Source organism: Malus domestica, chromosome 12 (genome assembly GCF_042453785.1).
Source record: "Malus domestica chromosome 12, GDT2T_hap1".
NCBI lineage: Eukaryota > Viridiplantae > Streptophyta > Magnoliopsida > Rosales > Rosaceae > Malus > Malus domestica.
Genome location: NC_091672.1, coordinates 29,139,025 through 29,160,297, shown reverse-complemented (window position 1 = coordinate 29,160,297; position 21,273 = coordinate 29,139,025). Strand labels below are relative to the sequence as shown.

Sequence of the window (21,273 nt, the reverse complement as noted above, 5' to 3'; positions counted from 1 at the left end):
CGATATTTTAAACCTTGCTGCTAGCTACTACTTAATAGATTTACATAGAAATTTACATATCTCGCACCAACGAGAACTATTGGATGCGAGAATCGAACTTGGATTGCGGTTAACCACATTCACGCCCTTACCAATTGCACCAACCCTTGTAAGCAATTTCAACGATTCAGTTTGATTTGGTTCGATTCCATTTAGTCCTCAAACTAGTAAACCAATCTATTTGATGAATGTGTTTATTTGGTTATTTCAGTTCATAAACAAATTGAGCAAATATTGCGCGTCATATCATTCTCACTAATTTGGTTTAGAAAATTAGTAATTCATGAAACATTTTCTTAAAATTTAGGAAATTATTTTAATTTTATTTCTTCATTATTTTAATTTGGTTTAGAGGATCTTCTTAAGCATTTTCGAATACAAATTTACTTGTTGGTGGGTTGTTGGAACTTGGATATTTCAATAAAAAACTTGGACCGGAATCTTCTTAAGAATATTCATTATTTCCAACCAAGTAGGAAAATCAATCAACTATTCACCTGTTCAACTATTCCACAAATTGAAGCTTCAAGGAAATTCCATAAGGTGAAGCTTCGAGGAAATATCCAGGTAAGGCAGGAAAACATATAAAGCACGCACTTGGCAGGCATTCCTCTTACATACATGCAAGAAACGATCTCACTGCCTAAATATCAAATACCATAATCCTCAGGGTTTAACGAGGCCCACCGAACCCAAGTCAAGAACGACGGCGCTCACAACGATGCCATTGAATTCTTTTACAGGGCGCACGGTGCTTATGGTGCTTACCAGCTTCTTACGCAACTGGAGGTACAACTCCGGCACTGCTTCTGCGGTCTGATCGATTTGCCTTCAAATCTCTGCTTCTACTGGATTGACTTAGCTAGGATTTCTAATCCGTGTTTGGTTGGAACAAGGATTAAGTTTAATGGACTAAGTTGGACTCAGTGCCGACTAAATCCTTCACTACCAGTTCTTAGCTAGGCCGCCCGAAACATATGGGATTGCTAATCCCGTCTCTAAAGCTGCGTACAATGTCTGCACGCTGCAAGTCGTCTGCTTCTCTGCAACTCTGGCAACCTATACCCAGAGCTGAAACCCACCACACCCACCGCCCAATTCTCAGAGGGGCGAGAAACAAAGTGGTTGTGAAATCCATGGTGCTGCAGAGAGGAGCGTTTGCACGATTTCAAATTTTCGTGGGATTTGAAGTTGGGAAATCAGAATCTGTGGTGCCATAAATAATTTAGAGGAATCACAACAGCAAAGAAAAGGAAAGAAAAAAAAAAAAGAGAGAACAAAAGGGGGTGATGAATGACGCTGTTTTGAGGGAGGAGAGAGTGGAAAGGAAAAGAAAAAGATGAAGGGAGGGAGAGGGTCGGAGCAAAATTAGGAATAAAAAGGAAGATCAGAGGGAAAAAAAAATTAGGAATGAAAAAAGAAAGACAATGGTAATAATAAAATATTACTAAATATGTATTAAATAATATAAAATATTAATTTAGGGAATTCCTTTGGATAATAGAGAGAGGATTATGATATTGGCAGGGATGTCGTGCAAAGACTGGAAATTTTGATGAGGGAGAGAGAGGTTTATGATATTTGCAGGAATGTCCTGGAAAGACTGGAAATTTTGATGAGGGAGAGAGAGGTTTATGATATTTGCAGGAATGTCCTGGAAAGACTGGAAATTTTGATCAGGGAGAGAGAGAAAAGCCCCTTAATAGAAAATATCCTGAAAATATTGATGTATTAAAAATAGGGGCTTTTAGATCCAGCTCAAAAAACATAAAGTGTTTTTAGGAGGGAGTCCAATTATCTAATTATATGTTTTCATTTTTTTTATACTTATTTTATATTTTCTAAAAATATTAAAAATCAATTAAAATTTTCTAATATTATGCATTTTCCAACTCTAAAAAATCTAATCAATATCTTATAACAAAAAAACTAATATACAAACATAAATCTATTTGCAAAACATTCTACCTAATTCAAGTAACAAATATATGAATGTATATTATACCTATAACTGAGATATGAAATCTAATTAAAATGTAGAAAATAATAATATACCTACAAACAAGACACATTAATCTATGACATGATGTTTATAAAAAAGAATCTGTCATATAGGTAGATAAAATACAATTAACCTGTGGTATAGGTTGATTATAAAAATTAAAAATAAAATCTATAAATGAGGTTTAAAGCAGGGGGAAGAACAAAGAAATAACAAAAAGTAAATAAAAAGAAATAATCAAAGAGATAATTACAAAGAAATTGATTTTTATAATAATTCTTATCACTGAAGAGATAATTATTGATAATTAAATAATTAAATTTATGAAATTAAACTTATTTTAATAAGTTAGACTATTCCTACTATTGATTCAAAAAATTAGACTTATATCAAGTTTCCTTAAAAATAATTTCATAAAGTGAAGCTTCGAGACATTAAACCATCTATTATCCGCGTTGAAAAATTACTGTTAAGGAGGATAATGTATAAAGCACCAATATATATATAATATGGGATCAGGATCCTCTCCTGAGCAAATGGAGAGGATCCTCCCGACCTGATCCATCGGACCGTTCAAAATTTATCCAACGGCTACAAACAGAGAGCTCTACTAAAATTATAATAATCGTAGCCATTGGATAAAATTTGAACGGTCCGATGGACCCTGGCAGGAGCATCCTCTCCATTTGCTCAGGAGAGGATCCTGATCCTATAATATGTATACATATATGCGCATCGCAAAGAATCAAATCCCATAATCCTTAGGGTTTAACGAACCTTAATCACGCAAAATCTCCTAATTAGCAGACTGATCTTGCGATTAACAGTCGCAATTTGCTTCCGGGTTCCCGAATTTCAGAGAGACGAAGAGAGAGGAGAGAGAGTACGGATAAAGGTTGGGGATTTTTGATTTAAAGGGATGGGAGGACGCCTTTCGGACTTGAGGGGAGGCAAGGCCGCCGTGGGCACCGAACCGGACGCCGAGAACGACGGCGCTCACAACGATGCCATTGAATTCTTTTACAGGGCGCATGGTGCTTACCCGCATTTTACGCAACTCGAGGTACACCGGAATTTCTATCTCATTCTTTTCTTGGATATTAGTTATTAGTTATTTTGGCTATCAATATAGGGAGAGGATCCTCCCCGGACCCAAACCCACCGGAACCTCCGGATCTTCCTCCTTCTTCCTTCTTCTCTGCAGATTTGGTTCTGCTTCTTCTTCACTTCCTTCTTCCTTCTTTGTTTGTCTTCTTCTTCAATTATGCATCTTCTGCATCTTCTCCGACAACCAACTCCGAGGAAAGCACGACGCCGACTCCGGAAAAGCCCACGACGCCGACTTGGCCTTTAAAGAAGACGGATCCGGAGGCTCCGGTGGGTTTGGGTCCGTAGAGGATCCCCTCCCGAGATAACCTTGCGAATCTTATTTTATTTTAAGATATTTTAGAAAAAATTACGTTCTCATCTTTCTTTTTACTACTTCGATTAAAATTTTATGTTTTTAAATTTTTTTATGAAAGTAATTATGTATTAATAGCATCATTAATTATTTAAATAATAAATTTTTTTTATTTTTAAATATATTCATTTAATGTTAAAAATATTATAATTAGTATATTTATATTTATGATTAATTTTTTTATTATATATTTTTTAGTTTTAGTTTATACCTATTTTTAATTTGTAATTCTTTTTTTTTTAATTTGTACTATTTTTTTTTTTAGTTTTAATTTGTACCTATATATTAATTCTTTTTGTGCCCATATTTTTTAAAGTTTATTTGTATTTTTATTCATATTTTTTTTATTTGTACTTTTTATTTTGCTAAATGTACCATGCTAATTATATGTACCCATTCATGTAAAACCTTTTAATCTGAAAATGTACTCATTCTTAAATATATCAATTTGTTATATGTAAAATGTACCCTTTTTTCAAATAAAATCTATTCAATTTTTTTCTAATCAATTTTTAAACTTATATGAATATATTAATTCTTTTTTCTTTAATTTTAAAATATATCCATATCAAGTTTAATCAAAGAAATTTACTAATATTATTAAGCCTAATATCTTTATTTTTTTTTGTGATTTTGAAGAATGTACCCATGTTTTGATACAATAATTTTTTTGGTTAATTTTGATGAATGTACCCATGTTTATATATATATACACACACACAATAGTATATTTATATTTTAATATTTTTAATCCCACAAATTATGGTTTTTTATTTAAAATATCATTTATATAAACAACTAAAATTTCTAATTTTTAATTTAAAAAATATAGTAACGTACATAGAAATAAATTATCATATTAATTTCAGATACTTCGATAAAAAATTAAAAACCAATAAGGTTTCAATCAAAGAATATTTATATCTAATGACCGCATCCAAAGTCTCATTTTATTTTATTCATACATTGGGTGCATATATTTTATAACCTCACAAGATTCTAAAAAATTTATACTCCCACAATGTGATCATCTTTCTTAATTTTGTAGCTGTATTTTGAAAATATTATTTGTCTCAAGTGATTGGTGCAAATTCCAAATTCCAAGGGCCTTGTTTCTTTATTTCCTCGTCTTTCACCTTTTGTCTTTCAAAACCGAGTGCAATGACAAACTAGAAGTCTAATGAATTAGGCTTGATTGTTGTTTTTGTTCTTTTGTGTTAATGTTTTTCAATTTTGTGCTACAGTTATCCTTTTCAGCATCCAAGCTGCTTGATCGTGATCTCTTTTCCAAGGTATGTTATCCATGTCACCTTACTTGTGATAACATAGCAGTTAAATTACTGGTTAAGTTTTATCTAAGTTAGTAACAAAGTTATTGTAAATTGTAATAGTATCATCTGACCGCTACGAGTTTACTATCGAGGCTAAAAAATTCTCTATTTTTCTTTCAGAGTGATCCTATGGTGGTTGTATACCTCAAGAAGAATGATGGTAAGCTAGAGGAACTCGGGAGAACTGAAGTCATACTGAACAATTTAAATCCGGAATGGATACAGAACGTTTCAGTAGCTTATCAGTTCGAGATGGTGCAGAATTTGATGTAAGTTTCTCATATTTTCTGTAGCACCTATGTTTCTGAAGATATCTTTGTAGTTTATCAGACGTTTGCTTATTTTCTTTTCTTGTGTTCTCCTCCAAGATTCTGTGTCTACGATGTTGATACACAATTCCACAATGTACCTGTAAAGGTATGACGAGACTTCTTTGAATTTTTAACGTTTCTTTTGGAACGAAAAACCTAATACAATTCATGTGTTAACCTTCTTATTTTGTTGCCTTGCAGACTCTGAATTTGAGGGATCAAGAGTTTCTTGGAGAAGGCAGTTGTGACCTTTCAGAGGTAAGTCTCTTGAAATCTGTTCAGCTCATATATTTTCATTGAGCTGGTGTGATATGTATATATAGACTCATTTAATTAATACTTTGAGTTATGTGTTTCTTTTCATGTTTAATTTTCAATGTTATAGTTACTGCACTACTCACCCGTTGATGCAGCTAAGGAAAGTTATCGATATAGCTTGTAGTGGTTTTCTTTACTTAATCATAAGCAAAACTGTTGCCCAAAATGTATTGAAATCAGTACCTAAGATTTCATCGTTTTCTAGTAAATGAAGTCGAACCTAATTTACAGTTTGCTGTGTACTCTCTTTTCTGACGGCAGATTGTGACTAAACAAAATCGAAGTTCAACAATGACTCTGAAAGGCAAAAAGGGGCATGGAGGTTTGAGAAACTTTGGAACACTCACCGTGCATGCCGAGGAAACTATTGCTTCTAGGAGTGCTGTAGAGATTAAATTCCGCTGTGCCCACTTGGACAACAAAGATCTCTTTTCTAAAAGCGTACGCATTTCAAAGAAGCTTCGTGCGATCTTATTACTTGTATATACAAATTTCTTATATTGTATGATTCTTAGGTTTCTTTTCCCGATTCTTCACTTCAGGATCCTTTCTTAATAATATCAAGAACTGTTGAGACTGGGGATTCTATTCCAATTTGCAAGACTGAAGTGGTGGATAACAATTTAAACCCGACCTGGAAACCAGTATGCCTGGGTATGCAACAGTTCAGAAGCAAGGTAAGCTTGTGAATTATTGCTTGGTTACCTGTTAAATTAGGGTATATAAATTTTGGTAATTGACAAATACAATAGAGAGATCATTTAATTTTCTTCAATTTGATGCAGGACGCCCCGCTGGTTATTGAGTGTTTTGATTTCAACAGCAATGGCAAACACATTCTTATTGGGTAATTATTGATTGGTTCCAACTCTTTGTTTTGTTACTTCTTGCATGATATCATTGTTTTGCGCCTGGAACACAAAAAAATGAAGGTTTTGAAATTACCCTCTATTCGTTTTACTCAGGAGACTCCGAAAATCAGTAGCAGACCTTGAAAAACTACTCAGAGAAGAACGTGGGGCGAACATGTTTATTCCATCTTCTCGTGCGGGTCATGAAAAGGTATATATTTAATCTTGCAGTCCAATTCCTTAGTATTTCATGTCAATTTGAATTTACTCACGTTTGCTTTGTAATCTGCTAACGTAGGTTTTGAAGAGTCAGCTATTTGTGGATCAGTTTTGTGAGAAAGAACAATTCACCTTTGTTGACTATATATCTAGTGGGTTTGAGCTTAACTGCATGGTTGCAGTTGATTTTACGGGTAAGCAATGTCTGATAGTCTGGTAATTTAATTCAGTCTTCATTCTGCAAAAGTTAATGGGTTTGATATATTTTCTTGTTTCGAATATTAAATTTTGTCCAGCTTCAAATGGAGATCCTAGAAATCCCGAGTCTTTGCACTACATTGATCCTAATGGCGGGCTGAATTCTTACCAGCAGGTAAGCATGTGCTTCAATAGGGATAGTTCTATCTTATCGACCACATTCTTTTCGCAGACGTGTAATGAATTGGTACATAATTAAGGTTTGTTCTCGAGTTTTTGTTGTTACGGGTACCTTTCTGTTCAATATTTAGCGAAAGCATATTGATTGATTAGATGTTGTCATTTGCAGGCTATAACAGAAGTAGGACCAGTCATTCAGTTCTACGATGCTGATAAGAGGTTTCCTGCTTGGGGCTTTGGAGGAAGGACGGCTAATGGAACTGTATCATACTGCTTCAACTTGAATGGAGATTCAAGTGAATCTGAGGTAAAGGAGTAGTTTAACTCTTTGCAATGCTCTTTTACCCTTGGTTTGCAATCTCGTTCAATACACTGGCCTAATTTTGTTTGACCATCTCAGTAAATTCAATTGTGTCGTTTATTTAACAGGTTGTCGGAGTTGAAGGCATAATGGCTGCTTATGCCAATGCTCAACGCGATATTGCTCTGTCAGAACCGACGTTGTTTGGCCCAGTGGTTAACAGGGCTGCTAAAATTGCCACCAGGTCCCTCTCGTCCAACAAGTACTACGTCTTGGTCATTATAACGGTAAGAGCCCGACGAATTCAAATTGAATTTTTAACTCCTCGGTTCTTTGTTTTACCAAAATTGATAATATAAATGCCATCTTGTTTTCTAGGATGGAATCCTCACTGACCTTCAAGAAACAAAAGATGCTTTGGTGAGGGCATCTAATCTTCCTCTATCAATCCTCATCGTTGGAGTTGGTAATGCGGATTTCAAACAAATGAAGGTAATACTTGTGGTTATTCAGGATTTTCACATACTGGTTTTTGATTTCTGCATATCATGAAGTTTCGTCTGAATCTTTTGTATTTGGCAGATCCTTGACGCTGACAACGGGCAACGATTAAAAAGTTCTACAGGTCACATAGCTACGCGTGACATTGTCCAGTTCATTCCAATGAGAGATGTGCAGAGTAAGTATCCATGACCTCCATTTCTCTTTCTAAACATCCATTGTACCTTTAGGTGCACGTCAACATCGTGTGAGGCGAAGTTACTAGAACTGTGGTTCAGACTTTCATTCAACCTGTATTAAATTGGCAATCGTAAATTTATTTTTTCTCGGGTCTTCTATCGTATTTTAGCTGACAAAATCTGTGGGGTTTGTAACTTGTAAGCAGGTGGGCAGATTTCTGTTGTTCAAGGTCTTTTGGAAGAGCTGCCCGGACAGTTTTTGAGTTACATGCGTTCCATGGACATCAAGCCGCTCACCTTCAATGCCGCTGCCCAAGCATCACCTGCCTGACCGTTGACGGATTTCTTCTTTGTACCGTTGTAAAGGGACATACCGAATACTTTGTACTATCGAGCACTCATGTTAATACAGTGTGAAATGTAGATACGAATGCTCGATACTACAACGCATTTCATTGATTGATAAACGTCAAATTCTAGAATCTATCAGAAATTTATAAAATCTCTGTTTGACCCTGGTGGTGTTCTTTCTTGCAGTCCAAGCATCTGCCTCGATGATTTTTGGCATGATTAAAAGTTTTCATGACAACTAACAATGCTTATGACTGCAGTTAGTGGCAGATTCAGGATTTTAACTTAGGGTGGTTCCAATATAAAAGCTCCAAAAATAAAAACAAGACGAAAATATCATTGAACAAATAAATGGTAACTACAATTTTCATTCATAATCTTTGTGCTAAACAAGCTAGAAATACTAAATTTGTACACGATGAGATCTCATATTTTGAAAACGTGCCATGATAGTTTCATTGTCAATACAAGAAAAAACATATTTCTCAATGTAAACAACTAAGCTGTCATTTAACCATTGATCCCCCATTCTATTGCAGAGGGGACTCTTTATGATATTCATGACGGAAAATGTTCTCTTTCACTGAAGCAGTTGCAACAGGTAAAACCAAAGCCAATTCAATATGTAGACCAAACGAGGCTCGTGAGTGACAAGCAGCCGAAGCTGGAAGTGGAGGAAGCCAAAGTGCGCAGAGCGGTTTTCGAAAACATGAAGATTTATAAGTTTAAGTTTTACACACGAAATAATTAGTTTGCTAATCACTAGTTAATTAGTTATAATTAGTAATTATGGTATGATGGTGGTGTAGGTCTCGTTTGGATGTACTTTTTAAATGACTGAAAACACTTTTGGTGAAAGGATAATGCACGGAGATCAAAATTTTAAATCAAATTTGCAAACTAAATAATGTGTCACCAATAAGTAAAAGGCCCGTTAATCAACACTCAAGTAACAATCTAATCATCAATAACCACATTATTTGGTTTTAAAACTTTGATCTCCCTAGCATTATCCCTAGCGAAAAGCACTTCAAATGATTTTTTAAGATTTGCTTGCATTTTTACCAAGGATTGGTTTGAAAAACATTTTCACCAAAAGCGTTTTCACATGCGGACATGAGAAAGAAGAAAAAAAGGTGCAGATATCACGACACTTCGGAGGTACAAGTTTGGTTCTCAACCAAGAAGGATGTAAGGATATCACAAGTAATTCAAGTATTCAACTATCCAACAACAGAATGAAGATTTAGAAGGATCAATGCTGTGCATTGCACACATCCTACCGAAATCTAATTCACTTTTACATCTGAAAAATTGTAAAAATGCAGCCGAAGTACGTTCAGTTTCGTTCACTTACAAGGGAAAAGGAGAGGCGTCTTGGCTATTAGTTCAAGCATGCGAATGATGTCTATGGCGATCCTTATCCCGGGAAGAATACGAGGAACTGTGATAGTCACGATCGCGTGACGAGTGATGCCTCGATTTGTCTGAATGCCCCCCTGAGTCTTTTGCTCTATCCTTTGAACGACGACTCCGATCCCTGTTTCTGTCCCTCTCGGCCTCCTCTCGATCTCGTTCTCGGTCAGAATCCCTGCCCCTATCACGATCCCGAGCCCTTATTCTGTCCCTGTCCCGGTCCCTTTCCCTATCTCTTTCCCTGTCCCTCTCTCTGTCCTTGCTTTTATCACCGCTTGATTCCATGCGGCGTTCAGACTTTGACTTCATATTGACATCTTCTCTTGCCTCTCCCTCAACAGCCATGCTCTTGGCTTCATCACCACTCTCTTTAGAGTCCTTTGGCTTGTCAACGGGTAGCTTGACCAACACACCCTTTGATCCACTAGATTCAGGATTCAATGCTGTTGTATCCTTTGAATTAGAGGTATCATCAATAGCTGCGGGAGCGGGAGCATTCTTTGGAACTTCCTACAAAACAGCAATGAGAAGGAAAAATCCACGTTATGTAATTTTCATTTTCTTCATATTCTCCAGCTGCATTCTTGGTTGCAGCCAGCAGTGCTGCTGTTAAACCACCGATAAGCAGGTGATTGTATGAATCTAATGAACCTTCCTAGAGAAAAACAGCAGCACTTACAGTATCAAGATGCAATAAGCTGTTGAAAATGGCAGCTGTAGAGATAAGAGAGAATATCATAGAGCCCCCTGGCTCTAAATAAATCATAACGGGGAGGGGAAAAAATTAGAAGAAAACGAGTCAGAATTACCTTTGTAACTGGCAGAGACGAAATCCATGACTTGTTAGAGAATGTAAAAGAGTCACCCTCTTTACAGACTGGTATGTACTTTGCTTTAGGAAGGCTGTACAAATGAGCCAGAACCCTACAAATTTCGTCAATCCCTGATTTCTCAGCATCAAATGCCTTCCACCATGGTGGATTTTCAGGAAGTGGTACTTGAAATCTCCGAGCAGCAGCATAAACCACACCGCAAGCAACCACCTCGCTCTTGAATCGAACACACAATGTTGTGCGCAAACTGCAAGTAAAAAGTTCGTGAGAATTTAACCAACAATCAGAATCTATACATATACCAAGCAAAAAGAAAATTTTAAATAAATAAACACCAATATAAAGTTTGAAGGTCTCAAAGTAAATTAGCAATTGGGGTATGTTGAGAGAAGTACCTGTCATTTGCTAGATTCCAGGCTTCTTGTGTTAATTCCCGAGGTGTTTCCAGAGTGGCAAGGTAATTTGATATGAATTTATGAGGATGTTCAACATGACAAATGAAACCCATCTCTTTCAAAATATGCCTTTCTGTTCTACTCAACTCCATCTTCAAGTCCGAATATTTCTGGAAAAACAAAAAAACAAAAAGCTTGAAACTTTGATATGCTTTACTAAGTGTGATAATAAAAGGACTAAAACCATTCACTTGTGCACACCAAAGAGGGAGACAATAGATTTGATCCGTTGGGTTCAAAAGGATGATAATGAAAAACAATGATTGTAGTATGAAATCTATACAAATATAGCATATGTCGGTCTAACCTTTGAATATGGATCCAAATGCTCAATGGGTAGGTTCTCCCTCCTGCATTCCATCCGGTGGAAAACAATGATCACCTGTCTGGCTTTCTTAGGGCATTCCTCCAGTTTCGATGCAAGCCACACACAGCTAGCCGCAACTTTCTACAAGAAAACATCACATTACTAAATTACTAATGCAAATATGAAACGAGAGATTGGAGAATACTGAAAGAAAACAAAGAGATAAAAGCTACTCATTTAACCTACTACAGCTACAGCGGACATCTTTTTCCTAATAAACGCTGTATGCGATTGTATGAGGTACATTTTCATCAGCACACATAACAAAAAACTTAGGAGGAAAAAAGTTAAAAGGAATCAATCATTGCTCTCAATTTCAAAACATGGGTTGTCAAAACAACGTCGTATAATACAATTATATGGGCAAATCGAAGATATAAGTACACCGAACACTCCTAATCGCGGTGGAATGCTTCAGGTAATCGCAATAAATGAATAAATTAAATGCACAGATAAAGCAAATACCTTGACATTGAAGCGAGCAAAGGACTTCTTGCAATAGAAGCGGTGAAACAGAACCTGACCAGTCGCCATTACAGCTTGAGGTCTGCAAGTGATCAAATCAAGCAAATCAAAATTTAGTAATTCCCCCTCAAATTAAAGAAGAACCATAATCGCTACAAATTTAAACAAAAAAAAAATGGAAACAGCATACAATTTGAGCAGAATTCCGCTTTCTTGGATCAAATCACAGCCGTAGATTCTGAGCGTGGTTTCCTTGGGTTCATCAATCCCGTCCTTCCTCGACGGCGAGTTCTGCAACTGCTCGTCGGTCAGGTAGAAGGTGTCTATCGCCGTGTATATCATCGTCCAAAACCCTAACAAGCTTCTGCACAAAATTAAATTTCCAAAAAAATTCAATTAAATCTGAAAAAATAAAAATAAAAGTTTCGATATTTACAGAGAAAAATTGGTAATCGAAGGGACGAGAACGAACCTTTACCTTCCCGTTTGGTTGCCCAGAAGTTAATCGAAGAGAAGATGCATGAGACCAAGAAATTGGCTCTGAGCATTTCAGAATGGTAGTGAAACGACGACGTAAAGAGATGGCTGTGTTTTGGGGGAAAAATTAACTGTTTTTTGGTTCTGCTCCCTGTTTGTTTTGGGTTGTTTTCAATTGGCCCCTTAACTTTTGTGTTCTTTTTAATTCCTGCACATTTACTGCACCTCTTTTACAGTTTTACCCCAGATTAGACTTTTGTTTTTTTGGCAGAAAATGTATAGGGGGGAGGTGAAGCCATCTCATTCCAAGGACAGGGTATATCACAAGTCTCTTTAAGGACTTACAGAGAGGGTTTTAGTCATTTTTTTCGTTTTCACAGATCGTCTACCAAGAGGGATTGTCGGCAACGGAACTCGACTCAGGCTTTGATATAGCGAAAAAAACGGTATTTACCAACTCAATCAACTCTCGTTCGCCCAAATTAGTCTTTTTGACCGGCTATAAAAATACAAGCTTTCGATCTAGCAACCATGAGAGTGCGAGTGGAGATTCTTAACTATTCTCTGTTTACGTCAGCATGTATGAATTTCTCTCATCACGTGACGTAACGAGATACAATAGGTGATAAGATTTCCCCGAATGGGAGGCGTAGATATCAAATAACATAGCGATGCAAGTTTAAAGAATAATTGAATCATTCTTGTGTTGAATAAGTGAGTAAAGTGTATCATGTTACAGAAAATAAAAGAGAAAAATGTCTGGCTAGCCTTTTATACAAGCAAAATCCCCTAAGCTAAATGACACCATTTGTACGCAAATCGACTTTTGTCAAATAATCCGCCAACCACAAACATTCAGCCTAGCCCCTAGGCATCCGCAAGAACCAGTTATGTTACAGAACGCTAGAATAAGCATCCGATCGTGCTACATCTGCACAGCAAAAACACTCCGTCTCTTGCTGTTGCTGGCCATTGAGAAATTTTGGGTTGACAGGCTCTGAAGCCGATCAGTTGGTGGAAAAAACAACGAGAAGCAAGCATACAACATCAACAGGAAGCCAGAAGTCTTTCTTAGCCAGACTTTGATTTGGTTTGCGAAGCCAGCGGTCTTCTTGAGAGGGGAACAATGACCTCAAGAATATTCTGGAAGAATCCTTTATCGTACATGTTATTTTTAACCACAACATCCACCTCTTTGAGTGGTGATCTTCGGAAAATGGCTCTCCATTTGCTCTCTGGAGGTTTTCTTTCACTATCTGTCCCATTGATACTTGCTTTGAGTGCTGCAGAACTCGCCCTTGCTTCATTCAGCTTCCTCTGCCAGCTTAAGTAGTCTTGCCACTTGAAAGTCTGTTTCAAAAGAAGTAAACACGCTAAGTTCCACTGTATCAGCAATAAAAGAAGCCATGTTCATTAAAGCTTTCTTATCTCCTGGGAGTCCTTCTGTTGCAGCGGTGAAGCCTAATGAACTATCCCCGCCTAATTAACTCTAGCCTACCTTTCTTTGGAACTTTACCAAGACATTAACAAATTAAATTATTAGCAAAGTTGGAGAGCGAAATAGACCTCATTAGTTGTAGTGTTTGAAAGACAAAGTTTTGCATGGTAACCAAAGAAACCCGCCAATAGTAGTGAAACAATTGCAAGAAACACCATTAGAAGTATTTGAATGTTGTAGGCGCCCAACAACCACTGTCAAACATCAGAAAAAAAATTAAGCAATGAGCGACATGGAAAAGCCAAAATAATAAAAAGAGCCGATATCTCAAGCCTACAGTTCATTATTGGAGACATCATGGAAAGTAAATGAATGGTGAAGTCCAACTAGGCCTTTTCTACCAGTTAAAGTGAACGGTTATTTGTCACCTCCATGTAAAGACAGGCTCTTTCAATACGTTGTATCCAGAAACACAATAATGGCTAAGGGATCACCAGAAGTACAGTAAGTCAGCTTGACAATGAACAGAGGGTACAAGTTTTTTCACTTATGTTATGTATGCTTATATAAATGTTTCCAAATATGCCGAGAACAGCAATATACAAAAATGATTTTGAACTTCAGAAACTGAATTATTTATCATTGGAAGCTATTGCTCGTCTCAATTCCCATAACAAAACAAATCAACGTACCTGCACAACATGTGGCGTTAAACGGCGAAAAGAATTATCTACACCATAATAAACTGCAACGAAGAAATTAAGGAAAGGAACATCAGTTAGGTTCAGATGCAACACAACCAAGTAGGAGGCTTGGTATGAAAATTAATTTACCAAATCAACTTACCGGTTAGAATATCAATAACTTTGAATTCTTTAACTTGTCCAGCAAGAATTAACCCAATCGCCACTGTTCCATATATGCAAAGTAAAGTGTGCCTGAAAAAGCACTAGATAAATGATAACAAACAACAAATAAATGATTACCATATATTACCTCACAGCTATAATAAAGTTAAAATTGACTGAGCATTTAGACGAGTAACTTTAAGACAGCAATCTTGGAGCTTCTCCAGTGTAATTTGCTCTGAATTTCAAGAGTGAAATGGAAAAATCCATGACCTACAAATTTAAAACCTCAAAGACCATAAGTTCTAAAAGTTTTCTTATCTTTATTTACGTAAACATCATACGCCAAGATTGGATTGCTAAAATTCAACCAGAGATTCTAGGTGATAACATTGATTATCAGTAAGCACATTCTCAAACCGTAAAACAATTGCTACCATCAAAATCCCTATCAACAATTCAATATGTATAATCAATTCTTTGGGAAGCATAGGCGGTGAAGAAAAAAAAGGCCACACAACACAAATAAACATACACTTGCTGCATCACTATAGAACTCACCACAAAAGAAAAGCTATGAAGTACCGGGTGTTTCTCTCACCTATACAATTATTCTGCAATAAAAACAGTGGGGTCAAATTTACAATAAGCAACAAATGGAATGCCCAGATATGGAGGGAATGGAGGAAAAAAGAAGAATAGTTGGAGAGTTTCGGACCATCCATCCACAATGATGATCAAAACGGGCAACACATCGATCACATATGCTGCAATGCTTTGACCTAGCAGGTCTAAACCACAGAGGAAGAGTGACAAGCAAAAAGGAGAAATTAAGAAAAGAAAAGGAAGGAAGAAAAATCAAACAGCACAAATTTATTTTAAAAACAATAACCATGGGGGTGAGGACTCACTTTGGAATTTTGCATGTTGAACAGTCTTTCTCAGAATATATAATATTATCGTAAGGATAAGCAAAGAGATACAGAGAAACATTATCAGCTTTCACCGTTCCTGGATCAGAAAAGCTAGCCAATAGAAAGAGTAGGACACCAACGCCAACAGCCAACAAGCTCGCATACCTGAAATAAATAAAAAAGTTGTGTAGAGGATTCAGTACAAAGAAAATGGAAAACTTTACATAAACTTAATCCATGACGCATACCTGTGAATTTCACTTATATAATAGCCAGGAATGTAACGGAAGGAAGAAGTTGCAACCAAGTAATAGGTTCCTCCTACTATTGCAAAATAAATGATCTACAATAAGCAGAAAGCTAATGATTAATACCGAATCAAAGGTAAAAAGGAAATAATTCCGAGTACATTACTAATGGAAACATAGAAGGCATTCATGTTTACGGTCATACCTAGTTTTTTTCTTTCTCCTATTGCAGCATTTTCCCACCTAGTTCCTAGTGACTGAACATTGAGCAATTCCTAATGATTCTTTCAAATTTACAAACTTTAAGCACATTCATACATCTCTATCTGGAAATTCCGTAACTTGGGAGCATCAGATCCTCCATTGTCAAGTTCCTCATATAACCACATTTCCTCACACTTTAACTCCTCCCCAACAATTTCCCGTTTCCTACTTACTCTAAGCAACTAGATAACCAGAAATTCAACAAAATGCAACTACCAAATGGAACAAAAATCCCATTGCAAATGCATATAAAAGCGAAAAACAAAACCTTTCTGATGTAGGATAGAGTTGGGCAGCGGAATTTAGATATTTTAGCGGAAGCGAAAGTACAGAAACCTTAATGAAAACAACAATAAAGGATAACTGGAATCAGCCTCTCACCAAGAATTTAAAATACTAAAACACCCATTGATTTAGGAAAGCCACCACTTCTGTTCCGCATCTCTTTCGCTGAGTCATCCGATAAAACTAAGTTCAACTTTAACCAAAAGTAACAACACCGTGAACCCGAATGATCCCATAACTGAACCCACAATTTCAATTCCCAAACAAATTACAACTTCATGAACAAATTCAACCAACCAGAACCCAAATTTCTCCAAAATTCTTCAAATTTCAATCACAAAAGTAAAATTCAATTCTGTTGCTGGGAAAAAGAAGGAACCTGTAAGATTGGATTGGGTCGATCGCAGCAGAAATACTCCGCGGAAGCTATGGCATTTGTCCCCCTGGCTCCAAACACAAACCCAACAAACCGTCTGCGCAAAAAAGATCAGAAATTAAATCTGAGAGATAGAGAGAGGGGAGGAGAGAGAGAGAGAGAGAGAGAGAGAGAGAGAGAGGATGCTGAACTGAAAGTAATCGTAGGCGCCGAAGGTGAGGAAGTGGTTGATGCGTTGGATGGGGGTGCCGTCGAAGATGGGCCATTGGCCGCAGAGGAAGGAGACTAGAACGAGCAGTGTGACTAAACCATGGCACACCAGAATCCACTGTACCTCCATTCTCTCTCTCTCTCTCTTCTGTACTGTTTCTCACTCCTCTGACTTTCTCTCTGACTGAGATAAGAGAGAGACAAAGGGCCGCCGGTTGATTTCAGGACTTGCAGTTGCTGACTGCGCGTCGTTACCAAGAATGTGCCCTCAATTGCAAATTAGACAAATTTGTAAATTAATCAAAAAAAAAAAAAAAAAAAAGGCTTACATTTTTATAAAAATAATAATGTTGTAAATACTAACTATTACGGTTTTTAGGCTGTTTTGCAAGATAAGACAAAAATCGTCACAAAATCAATAGGCTTTTACCTTCAATGTCTCGTGGAATCGTGAAAATTCATGTAAGATTCTTTGTTAATATTTTTTAGGATAGAGTCCTGTTTCGTTAATGTTTTGAGTCGCACTATTATTTTATTTTATTTATTTTCAATTTTCAGATTAAATATTCTATTGAAATATATTTTTGGTTCAATAAATGGTGAGAACTCTTTTTAAATGCATTATAAAGTTTTTCTTAATCATGATAAAAAATCTCTCCTAAAATTACAAAATTTGCATTTTCCTCAAATGTGGACTTAATAATCACGATTTTTATGCAATTTTGTAAATTTGTGCAAAAGCCATCATAAAATCTATTTGCTTTCACCTTCATCGCACCGTGAGGTTAAGAAAATTCATGTAAGACTTTCCGTTGATAATCTTAATTTTGGAATCCAATTTCAGTAATGTTTTCCCCCAATACTATTTTTTCTCATTTATTTTTCAATTTTCAACTTAAATATTATATTAAAAATATATTTACAGCTCAATCAATGGTAAAACTCATTAATGTATAATTTTTTTTAGTACAACGATATATTTTACAAAAGAAAAAGAGTTAGGAAACTACACAATGAACAATCTAATTTGGTATTAAATTCATTTTCACTTGTAAGCTTTTGATAATACTTTTTACAAGTGAAAAACCCATTAAATCCACTGTTACAGATTAATACAGGGAACAATGTAATTACGCCCAACCCAATTGGGGATAGCTTGAATGTTTCGACGGGTGACAATGATTTCAAATATTGGCAGCCCAATCACATTGGGTTGGCCAGCAGGTTTGAGTTCACAACAAACCGAACCACCCGATACCCACCTCTAACTAAACGGGTTGCGTTTCTTTCCCCCATTTTCTCATAGACAATCAACTCAAATTCATACCAGGACGCTCGATCATGAAAACAATCTATCTTTTACAAAGATAGATAAAAGTGGATTAAATCATGAAAACTTTAAAGAAAAATTCCGGTATTATTTTCTTTAACAAAAAATCATATTTTTATAGACGACCACTTCATTTACGTCATAGAAATCCCATGTGCATCTCAAGGTCTACTAAAAGAAGGAAAAAGAAAGCCATCATATCATACAACTGCAGCGACTGATCATCTCCACTCCACAAGAGAGACCTAGAATTCCTGAGAGGCCGAACCGATATCGCCCTTGCCTTTTCCACCCTTGTTCGGCAAGAGGGTTTGGTGGATATTTGGCAACACTCCTCCATTGGCGATGGTCACAGACCCCAACAGCTTGCTTAGCTCCTCGTCATTCCGGACCGCGAGTTGGATGTGCCTTGGTACAATGCGGTTCTTCTTGTTGTCCCTTGCAGCGTTTCCGGCGAGCTCCAACACCTAGACAAAATTTCACACGAAAAAATCAGATCAAACCCATTAAAGTTCGAGATATACAATGCCAAAAAACATGAAAATCTTAACCAATCAAACTCCAGGGAATCGAAACCCACCAATAACGAACAAATGTTGAATTTCAAATCCTAATAACACATTACTAATCCGATTTGTATCCAGATATCGGATTATACCCAGAAAATTATACTCATAATTAGATCGACCCAAATTCCAAAAACATGAAATTGCACAATCAAAATCGAACCCAAAAACAATAGAACCCACAGATGAAAAACAAGCTAACCTCAGCAGCGAGGTATTCTAGCACGGCGGAGAGATAAACAGGTGCGCCGGCACCGACACGTTCGGCGTACTTTCCGGACTTGAGAAATCGGGCGATCCTACCCACCGGAAACTGAAGGCCAGCCTTATGCGACCTCGACACAGACTTCGAGGCCTTCGGCTTGCCTCTGCCTCCCTTCGTCGACGCTCCTTCTTTCGAACTCATTTTCCTGCGACGGAATCACAGAAATAGCGAACAGAGAAACCCTAACCCTAGAAAAAGATCGAATCTTTGACGACAGTGAAGTATGCGCGAGACAGAGATGGCGCTTGTGAAATTGAAATGTGTTGGGGTTGGGAGAAATTTTTAATTGGGATAGGAATATAAATGGTACATCGTGTTTAATAAGAGTGGTATTAAATTTTATTTTTAAAATTATTAATTTTTTAATATATATATTTTATTATTTGTATAGTGATGTATTATTTCGTGTATTGTTTACACTGAAAAATCTTTCGGGATTTGGAATATATAGGAGGCGACGCTATGATCTGATTGGGTGAGAGGGTAGGCGCACGGATTGCCAGCGTGGCACCTAGTGTGGAAATTCGCGGGAATTTAAATATTCGTTTTTCATAGTCCACCGCTTTGGCTTTCCCGTTTTGCGAGCTTTTTCTTTCGTTGGAGTATTTTTCCACATTGCCCCCCGCCCCGCTTAACTTTTACATGCTGTCGATTTGGTCCCCAAGCCTTTATTTTGGCCAATGTTCTCTTTGAACAAGCAACTAGCCAATTGCTCACATCCAAATGTCCCATCTATAAATGTCATTTGTTATTTTTAGTATTTTGCAATATCCCCCCCCCCTCGGCCCTAAACTCTGATCTACTGCACGATTTGCTCTATAAACTTTTATATTGGCCAATTTTCCCGCTAAATGAATATAAATAATTATTTGCTCACGTATTTACTCGTACGTCTTTCAAATTTCTATTTAATATAAGTACGAATCAATTGTTTAACTTAAAAAACGCAAACAAATATAAAAAATTGTAAAAACGCATGAAAAGTAAAATAAAGTGTGAAAATCACCGTCCAATAAAAGCGAGAGTGGAATGGAATCGGCAAGATGCACATTTCGTTGACAACCAATAAACGATAGCGTTTGGTTGAGTCAGTGGTGCAATTGTTTTGGGCCGTTGATCCTGAGCTCAATTGTTTTTCTTTTAGTCAAAATCCGTAGCCCAATTGATCAAGCGTGCGGGGATTAGTACCAGTACGATTTGGGTTGGGCCCACGAAACAAGATTCCCAGGAATCTTTTGAGATGCTTTTGCTTCCAGCTGCACGAATCATGATGGAAGAGTCAGTTCTGTGAGAACTGGATAAGACTGACAAGCAATGAAGGTGAAGGGGGATTTGGATCCCATTCCGATCCAAATTGTGGGAATCCTAAAGATCTTCAAATCTTAGTTATTCATCGCGTACTGTGAAAATAGAGATCATTTGACTTTTTTTATTTAAAATTAAATACAAATAGTACCAGACGAAAATTGGACGAACGATGTACGATGAACAGCTAAGATGTGGGATCCCCACAAAGTGGATCCGGAGAGGATCCTCTTCATGTGAAGGGTGCACCGTAATGACACTTTTTCTCGTACCGCATCTAATTAGATCCAGCGACCACGTTCTCTCGTTTACTTTTGGATTCGTGGGAGGAGTAAGAGGAAAAAAAAAAGGCTAATTATATTAACACCCCACAAATTGTTGAATAAACCCCACAAACTTAATACACCCCACATTTGTTTTTTCACTTAAAAATTATCTTAATACACCCCACTTACTTTCCCATAATACCCCACACCCCACATTCTCAATATACATCTTATATTTTGTACATACACCCCACATTTTCTTTACACCCCACATTTCTCAAATCTTATAACACTCATTTTTAATTTTCAAGGATTGAATCTAACCATATGAACACTAAAAGATGAATATGAATATAGAAGTTTAAATAATGCAGCAAACACAAGATTAAATAATTATCGATGTCATCGAAATCACTAAAACAATGAAAACTATGAAGTCTTACCTCATGTGAAGCTTCTGAAACATCGATTTCGTGTTCCATTCGTCAAAAACAATTTTTCTTAATCAACATGTTTGATAGTTGAGAAGATAAATAATACGTTAAAAGTGATTTGGGGTGTATTTATAAATCTTTATTTTTTTTTTAAACCTAATAAGGTCAAAATTGTCATTGCATAGTAGAGTAAATAAGTCATTTAATATTAAATTTTAATGTGGGGTGCATTCAACATTTTGTGGGGTGTTAATATAAAAACCCAAAA

General features: G+C 36.5%; 4 protein-coding genes across 6 annotated transcripts; 1 reads left to right on the top strand and 3 right to left on the bottom strand.

Moving 5' to 3' along the window:
* The first annotated feature begins 2,751 nt into the window (after positions 1–2,751).
* Positions 2,752–8,407, top strand: LOC103428206 (protein BONZAI 3-like). 2 transcript variants are annotated; one of them, XM_029090079.2, is made up of 16 exons: positions 2,752–3,104; positions 4,748–4,795; positions 4,955–5,103; positions 5,203–5,251; positions 5,347–5,403; positions 5,725–5,904; positions 6,006–6,140; positions 6,249–6,310; positions 6,429–6,525; positions 6,613–6,727; positions 6,830–6,906; positions 7,081–7,218; positions 7,341–7,499; positions 7,591–7,704; positions 7,795–7,891; positions 8,099–8,407. In XM_029090079.2, exons 1-16 carry the CDS (start codon positions 2,961–2,963, stop codon positions 8,221–8,223), a joined length of 1,746 nt encoding a protein of 581 aa, XP_028945912.1. In that variant the 5' UTR covers positions 2,752–2,960; the 3' UTR covers positions 8,224–8,407. The 2 variants fall into 2 exon arrangements, with proteins under 2 accessions (XP_028945912.1, XP_028945911.1); XM_029090078.2 differs by having other exon boundaries at positions 8,096–8,407.
* A 998-nt stretch (positions 8,408–9,405) lies between these two features.
* Positions 9,406–12,429, bottom strand: LOC103434000 (cyclin-L1-1). 2 transcript variants are annotated; one of them, XM_029090075.2, is made up of 7 exons: positions 12,252–12,429; positions 11,970–12,143; positions 11,780–11,861; positions 11,255–11,395; positions 10,888–11,057; positions 10,469–10,739; positions 9,406–10,169 (listed from the first exon to the last, which is right to left on the bottom strand). In XM_029090075.2, exons 2-7 carry the CDS (start codon positions 12,119–12,121, stop codon positions 9,633–9,635), a joined length of 1,353 nt encoding a protein of 450 aa, XP_028945908.1. In that variant the 5' UTR covers positions 12,122–12,143; positions 12,252–12,429; the 3' UTR covers positions 9,406–9,632. The 2 variants fall into 2 exon arrangements, with proteins under 2 accessions (XP_028945908.1, XP_028945909.1); XM_029090076.2 differs by having other exon boundaries at positions 12,258–12,427.
* A 514-nt stretch (positions 12,430–12,943) lies between these two features.
* Positions 12,944–17,104, bottom strand: LOC103423572 (probable protein S-acyltransferase 17). The gene is made up of 10 exons (XM_029090074.2): positions 16,821–17,104; positions 16,633–16,726; positions 15,705–15,799; positions 15,454–15,621; positions 15,261–15,333; positions 15,104–15,156; positions 14,541–14,632; positions 14,387–14,439; positions 13,823–13,948; positions 12,944–13,606 (listed from the first exon to the last, which is right to left on the bottom strand). The coding sequence occupies exons 1-10, from the start codon at positions 16,967–16,969 to the stop codon at positions 13,328–13,330; spliced, it is 1,182 nt and encodes a 393-aa protein (XP_028945907.1). The 5' UTR covers positions 16,970–17,104; the 3' UTR covers positions 12,944–13,327.
* A 1,194-nt stretch (positions 17,105–18,298) lies between these two features.
* Positions 18,299–19,278, bottom strand: LOC103423571 (histone H2AX). The gene is made up of 2 exons (XM_008361661.4): positions 18,938–19,278; positions 18,299–18,636 (listed from the first exon to the last, which is right to left on the bottom strand). The coding sequence occupies exons 1-2, from the start codon at positions 19,139–19,141 to the stop codon at positions 18,415–18,417; spliced, it is 426 nt and encodes a 141-aa protein (XP_008359883.1). The 5' UTR covers positions 19,142–19,278; the 3' UTR covers positions 18,299–18,414.
* Between the last annotated feature and the right edge of the window lie 1,995 nt (positions 19,279–21,273).

Coding starts and splice junctions, on each gene's coding strand:
- LOC103423571 (XM_008361661.4), bottom strand. CDS start 19,141: ATGAGTTCGAAAGAAGGAGCGTCGACGAAGGGAGGCAGAGGCAAGCCG. Junction 18,637..18,937: donor TAGAATACCTCGCTGCTGAG/GTTAGCTTGTTT, acceptor AATTTTGTCTAG/GTGTTGGAGCTCGCCGGAAA.
- LOC103428206 (XM_029090078.2), top strand. CDS start 2,961: ATGGGAGGACGCCTTTCGGACTTGAGGGGAGGCAAGGCCGCCGTGGGC. Junction 6,311..6,428: donor GGCAAACACATTCTTATTGG/GTAATTATTGAT, acceptor CGTTTTACTCAG/GAGACTCCGAAAATCAGTAG. Junction 7,219..7,340: donor GAGATTCAAGTGAATCTGAG/GTAAAGGAGTAG, acceptor TTTATTTAACAG/GTTGTCGGAGTTGAAGGCAT.
- LOC103434000 (XM_029090075.2), bottom strand. CDS start 12,121: ATGATATACACGGCGATAGACACCTTCTACCTGACCGACGAGCAGTTG. Junction 11,058..11,254: donor ATTTGGATCCATATTCAAAG/GTTAGACCGACA, acceptor TTGTTTTTCCAG/AAATATTCGGACTTGAAGAT. Junction 10,740..10,887: donor TGGAATCTAGCAAATGACAG/GTACTTCTCTCA, acceptor TTTTACTTGCAG/TTTGCGCACAACATTGTGTG.
- LOC103423572 (XM_029090074.2), bottom strand. CDS start 16,969: ATGGAGGTACAGTGGATTCTGGTGTGCCATGGTTTAGTCACACTGCTC. Junction 15,157..15,260: donor ATCATCATTGTGGATGGATG/GTCCGAAACTCT, acceptor TTTTTATTGCAG/AATAATTGTATAGGTGAGAG. Junction 13,949..14,386: donor TAACGCCACATGTTGTGCAG/GTACGTTGATTT, acceptor GATGTTTGACAG/TGGTTGTTGGGCGCCTACAA.